Source organism: Cebus imitator, unplaced genomic scaffold (genome assembly GCF_001604975.1).
Source record: "Cebus imitator isolate Cc_AM_T3 unplaced genomic scaffold, Cebus_imitator-1.0 Scaffold72, whole genome shotgun sequence".
NCBI classification, from domain to species: domain Eukaryota; kingdom Metazoa; phylum Chordata; class Mammalia; order Primates; family Cebidae; genus Cebus; species Cebus imitator.
In genome coordinates, this window is record NW_016107387.1 from 4314071 (window position 1) to 4336190 (window position 22120).

The 22120-nt window shown below is 48.9% G+C and overlaps 1 protein-coding gene across 5 annotated transcripts in view; it reads left to right on the forward strand.

Moving 5' to 3' along the window:
* Positions 1–22120, forward strand: part of GAS7 (growth arrest specific 7) — a 282620-nt gene that overhangs the window by 220876 nt on the left and 39624 nt on the right. For 4 of the 5 annotated variants that reach the window (XM_017531429.2, XM_017531434.1, XM_017531431.1 and 1 more), the window contains exons 4-5: positions 3639–3724; positions 14169–14222. In XM_017531429.2, coding sequence (XP_017386918.1) covers positions 3639–3724; positions 14169–14222 — 140 coding nt within the window. The remainder of the gene's footprint in view (positions 1–3638; positions 3725–14168; positions 14223–22120) is intronic. The other variant, XM_017531435.1, reaches the window with a different exon arrangement.

The window sequence follows — 22120 nt, forward strand, 5'->3', positions numbered from 1 at the left end:
TGGGAGGTGGAGATTGCAGTGAGCCGAGATCACTCCACTGCACTCAGCCTGGGCAATGAAGCAACATTCCATCTCACCAAAAAAAAAAAAAAAAAAAAAAAAAAAAAAAGCTTCTACTATATTTGTTTTGCTGTTGTTTTCTTTGTGATCTCTAATTCTGAGCATTTGTGTTCTCATTCCCCCTCAAGTTGCCCTGGCTTATCTTCTTTTTTTATTGTTATGATACATACACACACACAGAATCAGCAGTGATTTGCTAACGGTATCCTGCTTCCTGACTCATTAATTTCCGTTGCCACTTTCCTGTTCCTTTCTCCTGTTTTCTTTTGGTGTGTTTTATCGGCCTTTGAATTTTTTCCCCAAAATCTTAAGTGGAATGTTTAGTCCATTTATTTGTGTTCCTTTGGGTTTGGTAATGAAATAATTACGGCTGTGGATTTTCCTCCAAGTATAATTCAGACCTTATCCCATTTGCTCTGGTATCTCCTTCTTTGTTATTTTCTAAATATTGTGTAATTACAGTTTGAAATTCCGTTTTGATCTGGTGTTATTTAAGAGGGCAGTTTCTTACATTTCCAAGTGTTTAGGAGTTGGGGGATGGGCATCTTGTGTATTTATTCTTTCATTATTAATAACTACTTTTATTGCTTTCCTGGTCAAAGAATGTGGCCGGTGTTTTTTATGCCTCTTGCCATTTATTCACAGTTTATTTGTGGCTTAAATATGGACAACTTTTTCAGTGTCCCAGGGCTTCCTGGCAGAAGATGTTATCTTTGTTTGTAGGATACGATGTTGTCTACATCTATTTCAATCAGCCTTTTAAATTAAATTATTCAGGTCTTTATCCTCCTTGCTTTTGCCTGTTAATCAGTCCTAAACCGAAAGCAGTGTCCTAGGTTTTCTGCTGTTGTTTTTAGGTTTTTCAGTATTTGTGTTTTACCCATTTTAGTTCTAACGCTATTTAATAAATAAAATGTCTCAACTATCTTGCTGTCATTGTGGGGTGTATTTGTCATCGGGCTCATGTCTTTCCTGGCATACCTTTCTGACTGTCAAAGTGAATTCTCCTTGGTGCCCTCAGCCTTCTCTCTGATGCTGTTGGAATTGTGGCATCGTCTCTTAAGCTGCCTTCCTAGCAGGTGGATGTTATCTGCACTTGGCCAGCTGCCTAAGGGGTATGGGTGTGGCCCAGGCTAGTAGCTGGCCCTGCAGGGTGGATCTGTTGTTTCTTGTTGCTTCTCCAAGCTTCCACTGCACTCGAGGCCTGCTGTGTATCAGTTTTCTATTTCCTTGATATCTGTGCAGCTACCTTCTTCCGGAATAGGGGGGCAAACCCTGTAGATCAGGGAGAAGCCCAGCTGCCCACAGGCACGTGGCTGCATGTGGCCCTGCCTGGCGCTGGAGTTTTCGCTGCAAGCGGTGGAAATGGGGTACCGCCTCAGCATGAGACGGGTTCTCTGTGGAATGGCCTTCATCACCCCATTTCCCAACGCTTACCTCCAGCCCTTTTCACTCCAAATTAGTAGGTGTTGGTAACTTCAGCCATATTCTCCTGTGCTGCCTGCCACACTATAGTGTTTTCTCCAGAAGAATCATGAGTTGGACATAGATCTTCCTCCAGTCTGACCCACATTCTATATACGTATTGGCAATTACTTGAAGCCTGGGTCACGGGGATGGTGTGTTGTCCTGGTCTCTAGAGATCACGCAGGCTTGTGGTTCCTGGGGACTCAGTTCAGGAATGAAAGCAATGACCTTCCCCTTCTGCATGCCTCCCCTCCCCCACTTTTTTGAGAAGGGTGTCACACTCTGAAGTGTGGGCTGGAGTGCAGCAGTGCCATCACAGTTCACTGCAGCCTCCCCCTCCCAGGCCCAGGCTGTCCTCCCACCTCAGCCTCCGGGGTTACTAGAACTACAGACATGAGTCACCACACCCAGCTAATAAAAAAAAAATTATTTTGTAGAGACGAGGTCTCACTGTGTTGTCCAGGCTGATCTTAAACTCCTGGGCTCAAGCAATCCTCCCTCTGCCTCCCAAAGTGCTGGGATGACAGGTGTGAGCCTCTGCCTCCCAAAGTGCTGGGATGACAGGTGTGAGCCTCTGCCTCCCAAAGTGCTGGGATGACAGGTGTGAGCCACTGCATCCGGCCATCCCACCCTTTTTAATTTTTTTAAATTGTTTCTGTTTTTAAAAATAGAGATGGGGTCACACTGTGTTGCCCAGGCTGGTCTGGACCTCCTGGACTCAAGAGATCCTCTTCTCTCAGTCTCACAAAGTACTAGGATTACAGGGCTGAGCTACTGCACCCCCATTTTTCATCCTTCCCTTTTTTAAACAAAGTGCTTTATGACTACTTATAACTTCTGCAATTATCACTTTGTTGGATTCTCACACCAACAAAGCAGGTCAGGAGACTAGCTGGAATTATCCCCATTTTACAGGTGCGAAAGCTGGGGGTCACTGAAGAGAAACTGCTCCTCTAAGCTTATGTAGTTATATTCCTACGAGAGCGGTACCGCCTGGGAGCCGAGACCACGTGGGTTCCAGTGTGAATTCATGATGTTGGGAGCACGCAGTGGTGTTGAGGCCTGAAACCACCCATGGCGGTGGGGGGGGTCATTGGCACATAAATTGGCAGATACTACATATCAGGGCTTCCCCTGTCCCTTGGAGAGCAGGTTTATCAGAAAGCTTTGGGAGCATGGGTTAGTGTCCCCCAAGAGACATAAAGTTTTAAGGGTAGAATTTTAGAACCTCAGATTGTGAGTTTTGTTTGTTTTTTGAGACAGAGTTTCTCACTCTTGTTTCCCAGGCTGGAGTGCAGTGGCGTGATCTCAGCTCACTGCAACCTCCGCCTCCCGGGTTCAAGCAATTCTCCTGCCTCAGCCTCCTGGGTAGCTGGGATTACAGGTGCCTGCCATCATGCCCCGCTAATTTTTTTGTATTTTTAGTAGAGAGGGGGCTTCACCATGTTGGCCAGGCTGGTCTCAAACTCTTGACCTCAGGTGATACGCCTGCCTCAGCCTCCCAAAGTGCTGGGATTACAGGCGTGAGCTGCTGCACCCAGCCAGATTATGTATTTTTAATTCCAGGAGAACAGTGACTCAAGAATGAAGTGCATACGCCCACCTTGGCTGTTAATTGACAGAGCCTAATTTCATGGTGACCAATCGATCCAGTCCTCTTTCCAGTTTGCTCACATCCTGCTGCTCTGAGTTTGAGGGTGGAGAAGTTACTAAGAGAGATGAGGGAAATTGTAGGAAGGTGATGGAGGGCCCCCCCCCCCAGCTCTGCAGTGGGAGGTTAGACCTGTGATTGGCATCTGTAACTACCACTGATGTGGCATTTGTAGCAATGGCAGCTAGACCATCTCGACCTCACCTCCTGTTATGCACATTCCTTTTGCTGTCGGGTTAAAGAAGAAACTCAGTCCCCTGAGAATTTGGTGATTTGGGTGCTGAGGATTAGAGAGATGTCTTCAACTCATTTCCAGCTCTGCAGATACAGATAAGTCCTGAGGGATGGTCTTTGCCACGCAAGACCTCTCAGAGGTGGGAAAAGGGGCTGCAGTGGACAAAAGGCGGGGGTGCCCGTCTGTGGCCCACACAGCATCTGAGCCGTGTCTCTGTCCCTGCAGTGAATGGATACCACGCGTCAGGGACCCCAGCGCACCCTGCAGAGACTGCCCACATGAGTGTCCGAAAATCCACCGGTGATTCCCAGGTAAGGGGTCCTGTTAAGGGAGGTATAGAGGTCGCTCGCTGCCTTTGCAGGCCCAGGAAGGCTTCATTTAAGACAAGTCCATCAGGGGAGTCCAGGTGGCTGCAGCCCAGTTCTGCCCCCTCAGGTAGAAAGTGGTTGCTGTATCTGGGTTATTTCAGTGTTCCCTGATGGAGAGAGGGTTGGATGGTTGTGGTTTGTTGGTCTTCTAGAAGTTGGCGGCGGTTTGGAGGAGGGGCTGACGGGGATGGGGTTGAAACCACTGGGACAGAGTTCCATTCTGTGGTCTGGATTCCCAATACATGAAGCCTATGTTTCCCATTCCTTTAAGAGTATGGATGTGCCAGACCATTTTCCGTGTCTCTACCCTACCCCTCCCATGCCCAGACTACCCAGAATGGAATTTAGTAAAATTTGATCATCTTACTGAATAAACTAGCATAGAGACTGCTATGGGATGGAAGGAAATGGGGATATGTGTTAGGATTTCCAAACTACTTTCTCAATCTCCATCCCACTTGATGCTTATGCAAACGTGTGAATTAGGCATCAGTAACATTCCCATACTACGCATGTTGTCACCAAGGTCCAACCAGTTATATGACCTGCACAGGCTCACAAGATTACTCACTGGTCAGCCTGGACCTTGAGGCCAACTCTTACGGCTCTTCTAGTTACATTAAGCTGTGCCTAAAAAACTGAAGACTCACCTTATTTAGTCTACCCATGAATTATCAAGATGTTCTTAATGAAGCTTCCAAACTCCAGCAACTTCTGCCAGGCATTAAAATGCCAGAACCCTGGGGGCGATGATGAAAATGATGACAATCATGATCACTGATGATGATCCTGATGCTAATATTGATGACGATGATGACAGCAGCTGCGTATGTAGTGGATTCTAGGCACCAGTCCCTGAAAGAAGGAAATCTGTACTTACCATAAGGAAGAATGGCTGGAAGAAAAATAAACTGGAGTATGGATGGTGGTTCTGTCTGCATCTGAGACCATGGTTCTTAATCAGGGGACATTTGGCAACATCTGGGGCCCCATGGGCTGTTAGTATAATCAGCTGAAATGTGACACTCAGCTCTAACATGGACAAGAGTGTTAATTTGGGGGAACATTATAAGGTTATTCTCTTAGGAGGGCTGAGTGCTGGGCTCCAATTCAGTTAACTCTGGAAAAGAATTTGAACCTCCATGTAGGTCAGAACTTGTTAAGTTTTGATGGACTTAGAGTGAGCCGGGCTTCTTGTTGAAATGCAGATTCTGATCCAGGAGGTCCAAGGTGGGGCTTGAGGTTCTGGGTTTCCGGCCTCTCCGAGGTAGTGCTGACTCTGTAGGTGTGAGACCACTCCTGAGCAGTGGACCGGCAGTCAGTAGCACACAGCTGGCTTGTCAGTCCCGTTCTCTCCGCTGCTCACATCACCCGTCATGAATCACCCTGGCTTTGTGTGTTTGCTGCTGAGCTCCCAGCTTGTCTTCTCAACACAGATTCTGTCAACCTGTTTGAAGTGAAACTCACTTGTCTCCTGACTTGAGAGTCTTTCTGAAGACATCAGCCTTTATTCTGATGTGGTTCAGCAACAGCGACAGAACTCTGGTGCTGCCCTCAGCATCATCAGGAAGAATGTTAGAAACAGCTCCCCACCCTCAAAATTTGAGGAAGAATGACTTTCATCCCTAATAGACCATAATCACCTCCTGAAATACTATGAAGTTGTTATTCATCCATTTTAAAGGATGGACACTGGTCTAACCGGATATTTCAGAAGCTGACTTAACAGTGTGCATTATAAGCCATCGACACAGGGATTTCTCCTCTAGTGTCTGTTCTTGGGGTATCTTGAGAGGTTCTGATATATGTGCAAGCTGTTCATTCAAGCATTATTTACAGCACCTTAACACTGGATCCAGCCTAACTGTCCTGCAACAGGGGATGGGTCAACGGGATTATGGCGCTGGAGGTTAGCCAGTGATGCTATGCTGCCATTAGGAAGCATGCTTCTAAGGAGAATGCAATGATTTGGGGAAGTACTCACAACATAATACAGAGTAGTAAAAGTAGGACGTGCAAAGCGTACATAGTCTTATTTGGGAGAAGGAAATCTATACTTATGTGAGGAAGAAGGACTAGAAGAAAAATAAACTGGAGAATCGATGGTGGCTCTGTCTGCATCTAAGACCATGGCTATCAATCAGGGGACATTTGACAATGTCTGGAGACCCTTGGATTGTCACACCTGGGGCAGGGGTGGTACTGGCAACAAGAGGGTAGACACCAGGGATGATGCCAAGTCTCCCCCAATTTACTGGACACCACAGCAAAGAATTGCTCTACTTGAAAACATGAATTGTGCCGAAGTTGAGAAACTTTGGTCTAAGATCATGGGTAATTCTGTTTTCTTTACGCTTCTCTTGCTATTTTTCACATTTCCTAAAATGAACACATTTTGCTTGTACAGAAGACAGATACAATTTTTTATTTAAAAAAAAAAAAAAAAAAGCTACAGAGTAGGTATCGATATGGGGCATTCAGGAGAGGAGAGCCCTGGAGACTCGGGCCCAGGTAGGCGGTGGCTGCCTGAAGACAGGCAGATCGAGTCACATTATGTTTGGACGGTAACCTTGGGAGCTGAGCTGTCATCAAGGTAACAAAAATAAAGAATGCAGTTACATGGAGAGGGTGAATGTGCACTGTTCACCAGTTCCAGGACCGGGAGGTAGAATGTTATTCCTTTAGGCTGTAAAAGGGTAACATTTGGGTATAAAAAGCTACTACTTTTTTTCAGGAAAAAAAAAAAAATAGGAAACAGGTTCTCCCTGTGTTGCCCGTGCTGGAATGCACGGGGCTGTTCACAGAGGCAATCATAGCTCACTGTGGCCTCAGCTTGGAACTCCTGGGCTCAAGCATCATCCCACCTGAGCCTCCAGAGTAGTTGGAACTGCAGGCACAGGACACTATGCCCAGCTAGCTACTACTTGTTGTCCTGGTTTGTGAACCTGCAGGCTGGTTATTCCAAAAGGTGCCAAGAGTTACACATAGAAAGAGGTTAAGGAGGTTTGGTGTTTACAGAGAGCACTACCCACGAAGGGTTCCCCAGGTAGAGACCACACTCCAGCATGCAGACGAGTGGATTCACCTTCCTGGGCTCTCAGTTACCACTTGTAATAACTACACTTAAACATCAATGAATGAATGAATGAGCAAAGGAACCAGTGCCCACTTGAGTTGCAGGGAGTGGAGTGAATAAAGTGGCATGTTCAGGGTTACTGTGACGAAACCTAGACTGGAAAGCCCCAGATCTCAAAGCCCCATTGAGATCTCTTTCCACTCCCTGCATAGCTGACCCTCCTTAAGCAAGCTGATCAGGAAGATTAGAATGTTGGGGGGAGGGGAGGGCAGGCCCAGTTTCCATGGACACCAGTAGCGTGTCCCCCCCGTGCTGTGTCGTGGGGAGGACTGATAGTGGGTGCCCCACAGTTCCTGAGGGTGCCTGCCCTGTTCCTTCACTCGGTCCTGGGAGACCTGGGGGGGTGGGCACAGGTGGTTGTGGTCTGGTGCCACCCAGTGGAAGGTTTCAATTCTGCAGGCCTGGGGCAGTCGGCTTGGGTGCTGGATAAATGCAGCCCACCAGATTGCCAGGCAGAGGCGAGGGAACAAAGGCTAATTGTCTTTAAAAAAAAAAAAAAAAAATTATTTTACTTGAAGTTCTGGGATACATGTGAAGAGCATGCAGGTTTGTTATATAGGTATACATGTGCCATGGTGGCTTACTGCACCTATCAACCTGTCATCTAGATTTTAAGGCCTGCATGCATTAGGTGTTTGTCCTAATGCTGTCCCTCCCCGAGCTCCCCACCCGCAACCGGCCTCAGTGTGTGCTGTTCCCCTCACTGTGTCCATGTGTTCTCATTGTTCAACTCCCACTTATGAGCGAGAACATGTGGTGTTTGGTTTTCTGTTCTTGTGTTTGCTGAGAATGATGGCTTCCAGTTTCATCCTACAAAGGACATGAACTCATTCTTTTTTATGGCTGCATAGTATTCCATGGTGTGTATTTGCCACATTTTCTTTATCCAGTCTATCATTGATGGGCATTTGGGTTGGTTCCAAGTCTTTGCTATTGTAAGTAGTGATGCAGTAAACATACGTGTGCACGTCTTTATAGTAGGACGGTTTATATTCCTTTTGGGTATACTCAGCAATGGGATTGCTGGATCAAATGATATTTCTGGTTCTAGATCAAAGCCTAATACTCTTGCTGCCTTTGCAAAATGATGTCCTAGCGGGTCCCCTTCCTTCCTACCCACCAGTGCCTAGGCCTTTTTGTGATCTGCTTTTCAATTGTTCTGGCTTCTCATGACTTCCTAGAAAGACCCTCTAGACACAGGAGGGAGGAAGGAGAATGACATGAAGGGCTTGGAAACTTAAGGGACCCACTGGAGCATGGAGTTCAAGTGGAGAAAGAGGTGAGATGCTAAATCTCCACCACCTCCTACCTACCTCGATAATTCAGTAACACATGTTCTTATCGAGCTGTTTAGTTCTTTGTCAGGCACTGAAACGTAGGGGTTATCTCTAGCCCCTGCCTCGATGAAGGTTTATTGCTGGTGTGGGAGAAAGAGTAGATAAATGATGATGCAATTTCAGCAGTGATAAGGGCTGGAGGAAGTGGATGCTGTGAGGATCTAGCCTGGTGGTGGAAGTGTCAGGAATGGACACCTTAAGAAAAGATACCTATTCTAAGACTGCAATGATGAGCAAGGGTTTCACTTGACAAAGAGGTGGGGAAAGAATAGCTTTCCAGGGGAGGGAGGAGCATCGTGGATGCCTGGAAGCAAGATGGGGAACCGTGTTGTTAAAGAACCCATAGAGACCCGGTGCGGCTGTGGCTTACTAAGTCAGCAGGCATAGGGAGGGTGGGAAATGAGGCTGGGGGAGTCTGCGCAGGCCTACCATGAGGAGCTCAGGTGGTATCCTAACTGTACTGGAAAGCCATTGCGGGGTTTTGTGTGGGATCCCACCTGCTGAAGGGATGGGACCCAGATTATTTGCAGGGAGAGGAATGGTCTGAGAAGGCGTTTGGAGTGGAAGGCTTGCTGAATCCCTTGTGAATGACCCACTCTAGTTTACCAAGCACTTGCTGTGTGATATCACCCCCTGCCAGGCCTCAGGGTGATGCAGAGATGCCCAGGTGGGGTGCCCCCACCCCTGGACAGGGCTTTAAAAAGTAAATGGAGGAGAAGAGTTCTCTAGAATCATAGGCAAAAGAAATTTACAACAAATATTCTTATTACAGGCATTTGCAAACCTTTACAAAAGTAGAGGGAATAGATAATAAAGTACTACAGATCTATGAATTAAGCCCAACGATTATTGGCCTTTGGCCAATCTTGATTCATTTGTGCCCCCGTCCCCTCCCCCAACCCCTTTGCCCTCCACCATCCAGATTATTTTAAGGCAAATTCCTGACTTACTGTTTTAAATGCAAATATTTCAGAATGTATCTTCCAGGGGGAAGATGTAATGATGATACCATCATCACATTTAAGAAAACGTTAATTCAGTAATACCACCTGCTGTATACACTCCAGATTCCTCAATTGTCTCAAAAAAATGCCTTTTTTTTTTTTTTTTAAGAGAGGGTATTTCTTTGTACACTCAGGCTGCAGTACAGTGACACCATTATAGCTCGTGCATCCTAAAACTCCTGGGCTCACGTGATCTTCCCACCTAAACCTCTCAAAGCACTAGGATTACAGGCGTGCGCCACCATACCTAGCCCCCAGATCCCTTTTACAGCTGCCTTTCTCCCCAGTCCAGGATCCGCTCAAGTTCACACACAGATACATTGGTTGCTGTCTCTTTAGTTTCTCCCTCTCTCTATTTAAAACTGCTTTTTTGAGCTACAATTCACATTAACCATACAATTCATCCATTTAAAATGTACAATTCAGTGGTTTTTAGTATCTTTACATCATCAAATAAATTTTAGAACGTTTTCATTACCCCAAATAGAATCCCCTGAAGACTTAGGCAGCCCTTAATCTACTTTCTATCTCTGTGGGTTTGCCTCTTCTGGACATTTCACGTAAATGGCATCATACTCTCTGTGGTCTTTTGCATGTGGCCTCTTTCACCTAGAATTCCAAAGTTCATTCACATCATGGTGTGGATCAACACGCCATTCCTTTTTGTGGCTGAGTAATATTCTGTTGTACAGGCAGAACCACCCTAACCCCATCCATAGCCTGTGTTCTGGTTCACCAGGTTTTAGATGCTCTCATTTTTCTCCACTGAGGGTGAAGCCATTTCCCTCTGGTGTGTTTTATTTTGTTTTTCATCACCTTGACAATTTCTTTTTGAGGAGTCCAGATCAGTCGTCTTGTAGAATGACCTACATTCTTGATCTGACTGTTCTCTTATGCTTAGGTTCAGGTTCTGCAGTTTGGGCAAGAATACTGGTCAGGGCACGTGGAGTTCTTAACTGCATTCGAGGCTCAGCCACCAGGTTAGCACTCTACTCACGAGGCTCTGTTTGAACGCTTGGTTAAGGTGGTGACTGCCAGATTCCTCCTTTGCAGGGGAATTTGCATTTTCCCTTTCTAATTTGTCAGTCATCTCCGAGGTGCCAGTGTAAGACCCTGTGACTATCCCGTGCCCTGACAATCTTTCCATCCGCTGCTTTGAGCATCCATGAGGATCATGGCCTGAATCCTCTTGGACACTGGGGTTTGCAAATGGTGGTCGTCCAATTTCTTGTACAATTTTATTTTTTCTTGTACAATTTCTTGTAAAATTCTTCTGAAAGAAATGTTCTCTCCCTTCCCCTTTGGAGTTAGTCATAGTCATTCATTCCTACTTGTCTCAAATTGTCCCAGATTCGGCCTGCGGGAGCCCCTTTAAGCTGTTTATGTTCTTTTGTTATCTTTCCATTATTCTTTGAATACTTTCTTACCTCTCGGGACTAGAGGATATTCCAAATACCTTGCATTTGGAGTTAGTACCAAGGAGCTTGTGGTAATATTTGGAAACCATTTTCTAGCTAGTAGGTGTTGTCACTGTGATGAGATGTCATTCCTTCTGGGCCCTTTCAGTGGAGCATTATGAGAGTATGTGTGTCACGTGTGTGTGTGTATGATGCATGCGTGTGATGTGTATATGAAGTTGAAGTGTAGTAGGCACAGGTTAGCAGCAGCACAGGCAGAGCCTGAGATTGCCGGTGACCTACCTTGGTCCTCAGGGTTAAAGTGAAGCATGGCTAACAGAGCAGAGACCAGAGAAGGTGCCAACACCCACACATGGAACACCCACCCTCAATGCCGTTACTTGTGTTCCTATCCTAGCCAAGTTATAGGGAGGAGGTGTGACCTCTGTGTCGATCCTTATTCTGCAGAGATTTATACACAGTGGTCCCACAATACATGTTTGTGGTTGATGGAAATCTTTTTTGCCCTCCTGCAAAGACATGGAAAACAGGATACTGTCTTGGGTCTCAAAGTGGAGAGATGGCGGAAGATAGAGGGAAGAGTTGTGGAGGCTTGGGTTCTGATTTCCACTTCTCTGTTTACTAGCCTTGTGACCCTGGACAGTTTTGCTTCTGCAAGCCCCAATTTCATGATCTGTAAAATGGAGTGGATGTCATTTCATTTGCTGGGGTTGTAAGGATGAAACGAGATTAAATATGTCAGACAGCTAACCTGGAGCCTGCCGTAATGAGCAAGCACTCGTAGGCAGTAGCTCTTGCATTGCCTCTCTTCTCTTTTTTTTTTTTTTTTTTGGGTGACAGAGTCTTACTCTGTCGCCCAGGCTGGAGTGCAGTGGCACGATCTCGGCTCACTGCAACCTCCATCTCCTGGGTTCAAGTGATTCTCCTGCCTCAGCCTCCTGTGTGGCTGGGACTACAGGTGCATGCCACCATGCCTGTCTAATTTTTGCATTTTTAGTAGAGATGGGTTTTCACCATGTTGGCCAGGATGATCTTGATCTGCTGACCTCATGATCCCCCTGCCTCGGCCTTCCAGGATTACGGCAACTGCGCCCAGCCACTTCTCCCCTCTTAGTTAGCTCCCCATCACCAACTTCATCACCATCCATAGGTAGACTCGAAGGCTGTTGCCAAGGCTGCTGGAGTGCTGCTATGTGGTGGGGGGCTGCAGTGGGAGCATGGTGGTGATGGTGGTAATGTGTCCATGACAGGAAGACAGACTCCTGCAGACGGCAGAATCCATCCCAGAGGCTACCCTTTCCCCTTCCTGGCAGGTATTTGCTTGGCTAGTGTCTGTACGTGAATGAACCTATGGAGAGAGAGACTCCTCTTCCTGTCTCTTCTCTTGGTGACTGGTACCTCCTCCCATGTAGCCTCTGTCTGCCTTCCTCCTTCGGCAGTTTTGTTACGTTGCTGAAATTTGGCAGAGCTGACACCTTGGGAAGGTATAGGGTGGGCCACTGGATGAGATGACGCATTAAAAATGTCTGTGGAAGCTGTAGTTGGCCGTCAAGTTGACTCTGGCTGGGAGCCTGTTGGGGTCGCTAGAGGAGTTGCCCTAAACAGAGGGACCTCAATGAACCACAGAGTAGATCACATCTGTGTGCCTCCGAGTGAGGTCCACAGATTCTGCAAATCAGAGATGCTGGCGCCACCTGGGACCCTCTGGATCAGACCCAGCAGCTGGGACTGTATTTTGGACACTTTCCTCCATTGATCCTGATGCACCTCAAAGCTTGAGGACCAGAGATAGCCTATCCATTTTACAGATGAAGAAATCGAGGCTCAAAGAAGTCACATTCTCAGGCCAGGGTCTGAAGGCTGGTAATCGTTGTCTTGTCTGTGAAACTGATTTCTCTGTAAGGTTCCTTTTTGCTAGGCACCCTAAGGATATCAGTTTTCCTGAGGTGACTTTAATGAGCAACCCAAGAAGAACTGTATGGGAATAAGGGAATGACACCTTAGCAGGGACACAGTCAAGCTCCCTGGTTTGCCTAAATTACTGATGCATTTCTGAGGCAAAGGCTGGCCCTCACCTGTAGATGGTCATTCGGCCAGGTGTCCAGGGTTGTTCTGGCCTGGGGGGCAGGGTGCCCTCCACCCCAAGCTATTGTTTCCCTCTTGTTGGAGAAGCCCCTCCATGCTTTCTCTGGCCTTTATCTATAAAGTGACAGCCACTTCCCTACATTCTACCAAGGAAAGAGTAAGGCCAGGCCGGCCGTGGTGGCTCACACCTGGAATCCCAGCACTTTGGGAGGCTGAGGCCGGTGGATCACGTGAGGTCAAGAGTTTGAGACCAGCCCGGCCAACGTGATGAAACCCTGGCTACTAAAATTACAAAAATTAGCCTAGTGTGCTGGCAGGCACCTGTAAGCCCAGCTACTCAAGTGGCTGAGGCAGGAGAATTGCTTGAACCTGGGAGGCAGAGGTTGCAGTGAGCTGAGATCACACCACTACACTCCAGCCTGGGCGACAGAGTAAGACTCCACCTTAAAAAAAGAAAAAGAGTAAGGCTGTGCACAAGTCCTGGGGCACACATGTGATGGCCACCTGCAGTGCCTGAGGGGGAAGCCTGCTTTCCAGATTGCTTTGTGGCTCAGGACAGAAGACACCCTAGGTCCTGCTTGGGGATCTCTGGTATTGAACCCCTAACATAATTGCTAATAGAACAATAGAGAACTGGGATCAAATATTCTCTTTAGAGTCATAGGATATTAGGACATATGTGGCCTGTTCCGCTGGCAGTCCTTAATTTTCTCTACCAGAAAGATTCCAGGACTTTGGCAATCTACTGAGGACCCCAGGGCTCAGAGGTACTTGGGACTCTGGTTTTCTTGCTGGTGATGGAAGACGTCAAAAGGCAATCTAAAGATTGAATGGAAGCTAAAAGTCGGCTTGGCTGAGAAATCCCTCCTGGCTCACAGGATTGAGGGAGCGGCGAGTAGGGGAGGTGACCCAGCAGTGCCCCAGTGTACATCATGTGTATTTCGGTTTGATGTTTTGGACCCGGGGCGTTTCAGAATAAAATGTCGTGTGCTGAGTCTTCAGTGCCGGGAGGTGATGGCCTTAACTCTCGTCTCCCCAGTGGATTCCGCGGCTTCAGGCAGCAAGCGGCCCGTGGAACATTCACCAGCAGAGGGCGGCGGAAGGGTTAACTCCCCAAATCGCAGACTGAGAGAAGAGGAGGGGAGACCTGCTTTGGAGGAGTTCTCTCAGAGCCTGTGCAGGAGGCTTCCTGAGTTCGCCTTCAGCCTGAGAGCTGGGCGTGAGAACCGCGTGCGGTCAGGGAGACCCCTGCCTGCCCTGACCCAGAATATGGTGACTTAGGAGTTGGCAGCAGGCTGAGCATCCCTGAACTTCCCCAGCGCCTCCACTCTCAGGGAACCTGAATGGGGGGGAAAAATGTCCAATATGGAGAACAGCTTTGACGATGTTTCTTGCCTGTCTCCCCAGAACCTGGGATCCTCATCACCAAGCAAAAGGCAGACCAAGGAGAACACCATCACAGTAAGTAACTCCCGAGGGGCGCTCCTAGGGTTGGGCTGTGAACTGGGGCATGTGGCTGGGCTGTTGCCATGGCGATGTGGACCGCCAAGCAGAAGTCATGCCCAACCTGGAAAGGGGGAAGTTCCAAAGCTGGGATTTCGCTGAAGTTCCTCATCCACGCCCCCCTCCCACCTCCCATTCTTCTGTCAATTTCACATTTGACTTCTCCCCTGGTGCACAAGTGGAAGGAGGGTGGCTGGGATGATGCAGAAGCCATTTTTTCAGGGCAGGAGGGGAAGGTACGCATGCGGGAGTGGGTTGAAGGGGGTGGACTGCACTCAGCACAAGTGATGTGACGTGTAAATTACAGCGGCGGCAGGGTTGCTTTTGTGCGGGGTAACTTCTGGAAGATGTCAAAGTTAAAACCAAGAGAAAGTGCTCTAAGAATAGAGTTCTTAGGAATTCCTGATGAGAGCAGGCAGCTTCTGCCTAGAGTGGCCAGGCTGCCTCCCAGGGCACTTCGTGATGCTTGCCAAGTCCCTATGTGGAGATGAGGGGGAGCCCCACGCCCCACCTCCACTCCTCAGCCCTGTGCTTGGGGCAGGTGGGGCTAGACATCATTGTGTCCTGATGGGCACAGACCTGAGAAGTGTGGTCCCAGCTTTGCTATTTTGGCACAAGTGTAGGAGAGCAGGGAACAGGGGATTGCTCTCAGACTCCAGCTCACACAGCTCTGAGCCATTCTGACCACCCCTGTGGAGACAAAACCAAGAATGGGTGCATTCCTCTGCTTCATCCAGGCTGCACATCCTGCTTTGGGAGAAAAAGTTTAGGCAAACAATTAACAATAGCAATTGCTGCTATGTTTGTGTGCATTTGTTATGCACAAGTAGTATCCAAGTGGCTCATTTAATTGTCCGTTAGCTATATGAAGTGTGAGTCATAGAATCAATATAGTATAGCCATGATGAATGTGTGCTCTGAAGCCGAAGAGTCAGTTATATGAATGACTGTGTGGCAGCCTGGGGTAAGTGTCTTGATTTCTTTCCATCTCAGTCAATATCTATAAAGTGGGGAAATGGAGGGTGGTCTGTGCTTTAGGGATGGTGTAGGGACTAAATAGGTCCATCCATGGAAAGCACTTAGAACACGGCCTGCACATAGTAAGTGCTCTGTACCCACTGTCATCACCCTGTTTACAGATGAGGAAACTGAGACACAGAGCAGCACCTTGTTCACGGTCACCTAGTAGGAAACATCAGGATTTGAAATCTATGCCCTTACTCAGCACAGTGTCCCTTCTGAATCTGGCTTGGGTACCTTGTGTCATGAGCTCCTTTGGACGCCCTGTGGTGTTGGAGGGTGCCTCCACGGGCTGGGCAGAATGGCTCAGCCTGCTTGGACTAGGGGGTCGCAGCAGCCTCCCTGTTACTGGTAGAGCTGATGGAGCTGGTGGGGAGGGGGTGTAGGCAGGCCCAGGTGCAGAGTTCCAGAGGGTACAGTGCCCATCTTCAGATTGTCACAAAATGCCCCAGAATGCTGGCGCACAGCCGGAGCTCTCCAAAGTCTTCTGAAATACATAAAAAGGAGAGGGAGGAGCAAGAGGGGGGTGGGAGTGGGGGACATATTTGAATTCTAGAAGAAAAACAAAAATGCAAAATGAGAAGTATAGTGTTATGTCATGGAGGGCTGCCTTAAAGGCGCTTAGCGATGGTGCCCAGGACATGGGGTGGGGCACCTGCTGGGCTCCATCTCACAGCCAGAGCTTTGGGTGTGGTCAGAGTGGGTTGAGAGGGACCCTTGTTGGGACCTCACACCTTGTCCATCCCTGCCTTCCCTGTTCCTTCCTGCTGACCCATATCATTGCTTCTCATGAGGGAGTCTGCAAAGTGTATTCTGAAGCCTCCAAGACCTTTGTTTAAAATGCAGATTCCTGGGTGGAATCCCAGACTGACAGCCGTTCTCTCTGGGGACAGACTGGAGAGTCTGCCTCTGAACCAGTGCCCCCAGGGGTTTGAAGTAAACACTCATGCCTTGGATAATTTTTTGCCAAGGAAACAGCAAAGGTGGGACTGACCAAAGGTCACAAAACAAGTTTAGAGTAGAGCCCAGGACTTGAACCTGGGTCTCGTGGCTGCCAGCCCAGGACACCTCCCAGTGTACCACCTGGCCTTGACCTTGGCCCACATGTCTCCAGGCCTTGGTGCCCTTTCCCTTCCACACAATACTGCTCTCCCATGCCCAGCCTTTTTCCCTGGGTTCTGATCCTCCAGAGTTCATTGTTTCCCAAGAAGGAGACGCTCAGGGGAAAGGGATGGCTCAGGTCTCGGGAGGCTGGGACGTGAACTTCGCTGTCCGTGATGTGCAGGGATGAGGTGAACCACTTCACATGCTATCTGATTCACAGAGCAGAAATTTCCAGGCCTGGGCAGCAAAGGGTGGTGGGTCCGGAGCAAGAATGAAGCTGGATTCTGAAGCTCCTGCTTCTCTGCCTGTAGCCTGGAGCTAGTTTTCAGGGGACAGATATGTGGGCTCCCTGACAGCAGCAGGCAGGGGCTGGCAGCCTTGCTGGGTCTTATTTCCGCTGTCTCCATTGCGGGCTGGCAGGTGGAGCATGCTGTTTGATTGGGAGTGACGGATGCTCATGGCAGCTCACAGCCCTTGGCACAAGCGTGAACGCGTCTGAATCTAGAGGGTTTCAGAAATGGTGACAACAAAGCCACCTGGCCACACTCTTACCTGGAAAGAGGAATTTGGGGACTCCTGTGATCCTCAGCTTCAGGGCTTCCCAGCATAGCCACAGAACCTTGGGTGGGAGCTAGGGGGCTGGAGGTGAACACTCGGGGTAGTGTCGTTTCTGTTCCGCAGAGCTCCAGGGCTGACTTTTTCCTCTCCCCGCGCCCCCGCCTGCCCCGCGTCTTCCTTTCTCTGCTGCAGGCAAGCTGGTCAAACAGGCCGTGCAAGGAGTTGTGGCACATGCTCCCCACAGGCTCCTGTGGGGCCAGGACTCGAGGGAAGGGGCGTGCCTTGGGACCTCCCTGCGTCAGACCCGTTGGGTGGGTCACACCTGTGTCCAGCGGCTATCACACCACGGCCAGGTGGTTTTCTGGCTTCTGTGTCTTTCTGTGTACACCTCAGAGAGCTTCTGGGAGGCAGTTCTTGTGGTTCTGGCTGCTCCCATGCAGAAAAGCCCTGGCAGGGACCCCAGCTGTACAGTGGACCCCAGCAGCTGGGGAGGGGTGGGGGTGTTACTCCATTTCCCTGAGAGTTGGAGAAAACAGAGTTGGTACAAGACTGAAGAGGCAGCTGAGGATGGTGGTCTCAGAAGAAGTGAGGGTGGGACTGCCTGAGGGAACTTACCCTGAGCAGCACACATGGGGAGACGTGCCCCCCTGGCTCCCTCTTGAGCACCCTTCCTTTTTGAGCCCCTGCCTTGGGTGGGGACCTGGCACATTTACACCTCAGTGTGTTGGAAAGGCTGAGCGTGACAGAGACTAACAGCCTAGACTAGAGCCAGCTTGCCTGGGTTCAGACCCGGGGTCCACCATTCTGTGCACAAGCTGTGTGATCTTGCATAAGTGACTTAGCCTCTCTGTGCCTCAGTTTCCCCATCTGTAAAATGGGGATGATCATAGCACCTGCCTTGTGGGGCTGTTGTGAGGATTAAATGAGCTAATATGTGTAAAGCACTGAGAACTGTGGCCACCACATTATTCACTTTTGTTGAACAAACAAAGTGACAGTGAGGCTTCTGCTGTGCCTGGGAGGCCTTGGGAAGAGAATGGGGGCCTTTCCAGAGGTGTAGCTGGACCCTTGTATTAACCATATGGAAAATGTCGCCCAGGGGAGGACAGGAATCCACACGAAGAAAGTCCTGTCCCACCTTCTCTTCCCACCTTGGGCTTTGGAGCACCACAGGACGGAGCTGTGTGGCCCTCCCGGCCCTTCTGATCTAGGGACATAGGAGCTTTACTTTGAGGTCTGGAGAAAAGTGGTGGCCCAGGAATTAGGACGCTGGTTCTAGACCCTGCTCTGCCACTTATAGTGAGCTAGAGAGTTAAACACTCTGTGCCTCAGTTTCCTCATCTGTGCATGAGCTTGCACTGGACCGTTGCAGATAAACATTGAGGCTCCAATTGCCTCCAGGACATCTGCGCCTGCACAGCTCTGACCATGCCCCTCTGCAGCCACTGCCTCCCTCTCTCTGGAGCAGCTGTTCCCCCATCTTCCAACCCAGTAGATGGAGACACACTTCCTCTCCACCCAGGCCAGTCAACAGGGTTTCTCAGCCTCAGCACCATTGACATTTGGGGTTGGATGGCACTTTGTTGTGGCGGACTGTCCTGTGCATTGCAGATATTTATCAGCTTTCCCAGCCCATACCTACAAGAGGCCAGTAGCATCCACCCCAGGGGGTGGGGGCAAAATTACCCCTGGATGGGCATCACCGTATTAACTTCACAGTGCTGCCAAGGCTCCCTGTAGGGTATCCCAGGTTCTTTTAATCCCCTCTTGACTGTGCTGCTCCCAGCTGCTATGATGACCCTCCTCCGCCCCCCATCACTGCAGACTTCCCTGGTGGCCACAGTCACGTTCTCCCTCCAGTGCGTCCTCTGTGCTGCTGTGGGGGTGCTTGTCCCAGACAGCAACCTGATGAATCGCTACTCCTGCAAGGCACTTCCTTAGTTCCCACTGTCCTGCTGCCTTCAGGACAGACCTTGGCACCCCAGCAAGGCCCCCTCTCACCTCAGGCTTGTCCACTCCCTGACTCTGAGCCCCAGCCAAACTGAGCAACACAGTCCCCACCTGTGGGGCATATCCTCACATCCTGGGTCCTTTTCCTTCACCTTCCCACCCCTCTGTCTGCCTGGGCCCTACTATTACTACCTAAATCTCACCACCTCTAAGATTCCTCCCCTGAGTCCCTAGTCCTTCCAGTAACCTCAGCACCTCAGGCTTACTCTTTGGTAGGTTTATCCCAAAGAATTACAGTGACTTATTTATGAAACTCTTGAGAGCAGACACTATGCCTTACATCCCTAGCCTCCAGCCATTACACCAAGAAACATCTCCTGAGCACCCACTATGTACCCAACACTGTACCAGTGAGGAGAGAAACTGCAGGGGAAAGATGGTCCCCATCCCTTTGTAGAGCAGGCTGTCTGGCAAGGAGGAGAAACTTTAAATCACCATGAGATGTATCATTATAAATGTACGCATGCAGATTGCTGGGAAGATCTGGCATAGCGCGTGGTACTGAGCAATGTTTCGATGGATGTTTGAATGGGAAGTGGACGAGCAAGTAGCCCATCACATAGCCTTGTGGTTGAGGCTTGAACTCTGCAGTCAGCTGGATCTGGATTTGGACACTTAGGTTCTGTGATCCTCGGTGTCCTCATGTACGATGAGGCTGCTCTTCCTTCCCTGTGGAGTTGCTGGAAAGAAGAAATGAGAATACATGCAAACCCCTAAGGAGGGTGCCTGAATCGGGGCTCCCCTGTAGGAGTGAGGATTTGGAGAAATCCCAGTGGGCTTCCTGGGAGGGAGAACTCCCAAAACCAGAGAGGACAGAGACGGTGGCAGGCACCTCTGGGCTCCTTCTGAGGACTGGTGTCCTCAAGGAGTGGCAGAAGCAGCAGGGTAATGAGTCCCCACATCCTGCTGCCTTTACTCTTCAGCCCCAATCTGTTTTCTGTTCCTGCCTTAGTTTGCTAAGGATAATGGCCTCTAGCTACATCCATGACCCGGCGAAGGGCATGCTGCTTAGTCTCTGTAATGGCTGCATAGTATTCCACACTGTCCATGTACCACATTTTCTTTATCCAGTCTATTGTTGATGAGCATTTAAGTTGATTTCATGTTGTTGCTATGGTGAATACTGCTGCAGGGAACATACACGTACATGTGTCTTCATGCAGAAAGATTTATATTCCTTTATGAATCTATATATAGATATATACCTATATACCCAGTAATGGGATTGCTGGGTCAAATGATAGTTCTGTTTTTAGTTATTTGAGGAGTCACCACATTGCTTTCCACATGGTTGAACTAATTTACACTCCCACCAACCATGTATAAGTGTTCGTTTGTCTCTGCAACCTCGCCAGCACCTGTTATTTTTGACTTTTTAACTATAGCAATTCTGATTGGCATGCAATGGTATCTTATTGTGGTTTTCATTTGCCTTTCTTCAATGATTAGCAGTGACGAGCATTTTTGCATATGCTTGTTGGCTACATATATGTCTTCTTTTGAAAAGTGTCTGGGCTGGGTACCTGTAATCCCAGCAGTTTGGGAGGCTGAGGCGGGTGGATCACCTGAAGGTCAGGAGTTCAAGACCAGCCTGGCCAACATGGTGAAACCCCTATCTCTACTAAAAATATAAAAAATTATCCAGGTGTGGTGGTGTGTGCCTGTAATCCCAGCTACTCGGAGGCTGAGGCAGGAGAATCACTTGAATCCGGGAGGCAGAGGTTACAGTGAGCTGAGTTTGCCCCATGGCACTCCAGCCTGGGCAACAAGAGCAAAACTTTGTCTCAAAGAAAAAGAAAAGAAAAAGAAGAGAAAAGTGTTTGTTCATGTCCTTTGCCCACTTGCCATGTAGGATCTTAAGAGCAGGGCTCTGTGGCTTGTTCATCTTTGTGTCTTCCATTGTGGTGGGCACAGGGTCTTCCCCAGGGGCTGCCCCGTCCCTGCTGAATGGATCATGAATGCTGGTTCTCAAAGTGTTGGTCCCCAGACCTTCAGTATCACTTGAGAGCTCCAACCCCATCCAGAGCTCCTGAAGCAGACGCTGGGGTGGGGGGACCCAGACACCCATGTCCTCTAGGTGACTCTGGGCATGCTCATCCTCGACTCTGGGACAGGAAGAGGACTGAGTAGTACTTAGGCGCGTCTCAGCCCTCCTCAGGACTTCCATGGCCTTTTAGATGGTTGGCTTGGAGCCAGCTAGGATGCGTCATTGAAGGGGCTGTCCTTGGTACCATCTCCCCTTCCGGCTAGCAGGGTCTGTCTGCACGGGCCTCCTGGGGTGGGCGGTAGCATCTTCACTCTGAGGGTAGGTCACCTCGGGAAGATTCTGGGGAACAAGACTGGGCAAGAGCCGTTTCCCTTCCTGCCTGCCCACCTTTGGCCAAGCCTCTTCCTGACATAGGGAAGTTCTTTCTTTGTAGGGAAATGTTTCCCCAACAAGAGGTCAAGGCCAAGAGCAGTTTGGGTGAGAAAAGAGGAGAGAAAGGAGAGAGATACCTGCAGGGCAGCGCATTGCAGAAGCATTCAGACCCGCCTCTGAGTACCAAAACATCTACTCGTTCCAGCATTCCTAATGCCCAGTTTACTTTAATGTCACAGTTAATTTGTCATTAGATTTGATTGAAATTTTCATGGACTGCGTTATTAAGCAAAATAAAGGTGGACTATGATGACCATGATTTGCTGAAATAAGAATAACGGGAATACAAAATAAGGAATCTGTGCATTTTTGAAATCCGTCCCTTGTTTTCATGATTGCCTGCTTGGCAGTGGGTTGTGGAAGCGCAGGAAGGAGACTTGTCTCTGGACACACCTTGGGGATATAGCCTGAAACCAAGGCTTGGGGAGACAGTTTTCTGAAGCTGGCCTCGAGAACCAGCCCTCCCTTCTCTCAGGCTGCTGAGGCCTGGGAGAAAACTCCTCAGCCCCAGCTGATCTTCATCTAGCCTTTGTTTTTTTAATCCATCACACTGCTAATTTTTTAGAGTTCAGGAAGCTGTTTTTGTACAGGGTGCCTTTAAAAAAAACAAACAAACAAACAATCTTGGTTTTCCCCACTCATAATTACATTAAATATTTTTGACAGGATTTTTTTTTAACCCAGGCTGGGGTGCAGTGTTATGATCATAACTCAATGCAGCCCCAACCTCCCAGGCTCAAGCGAT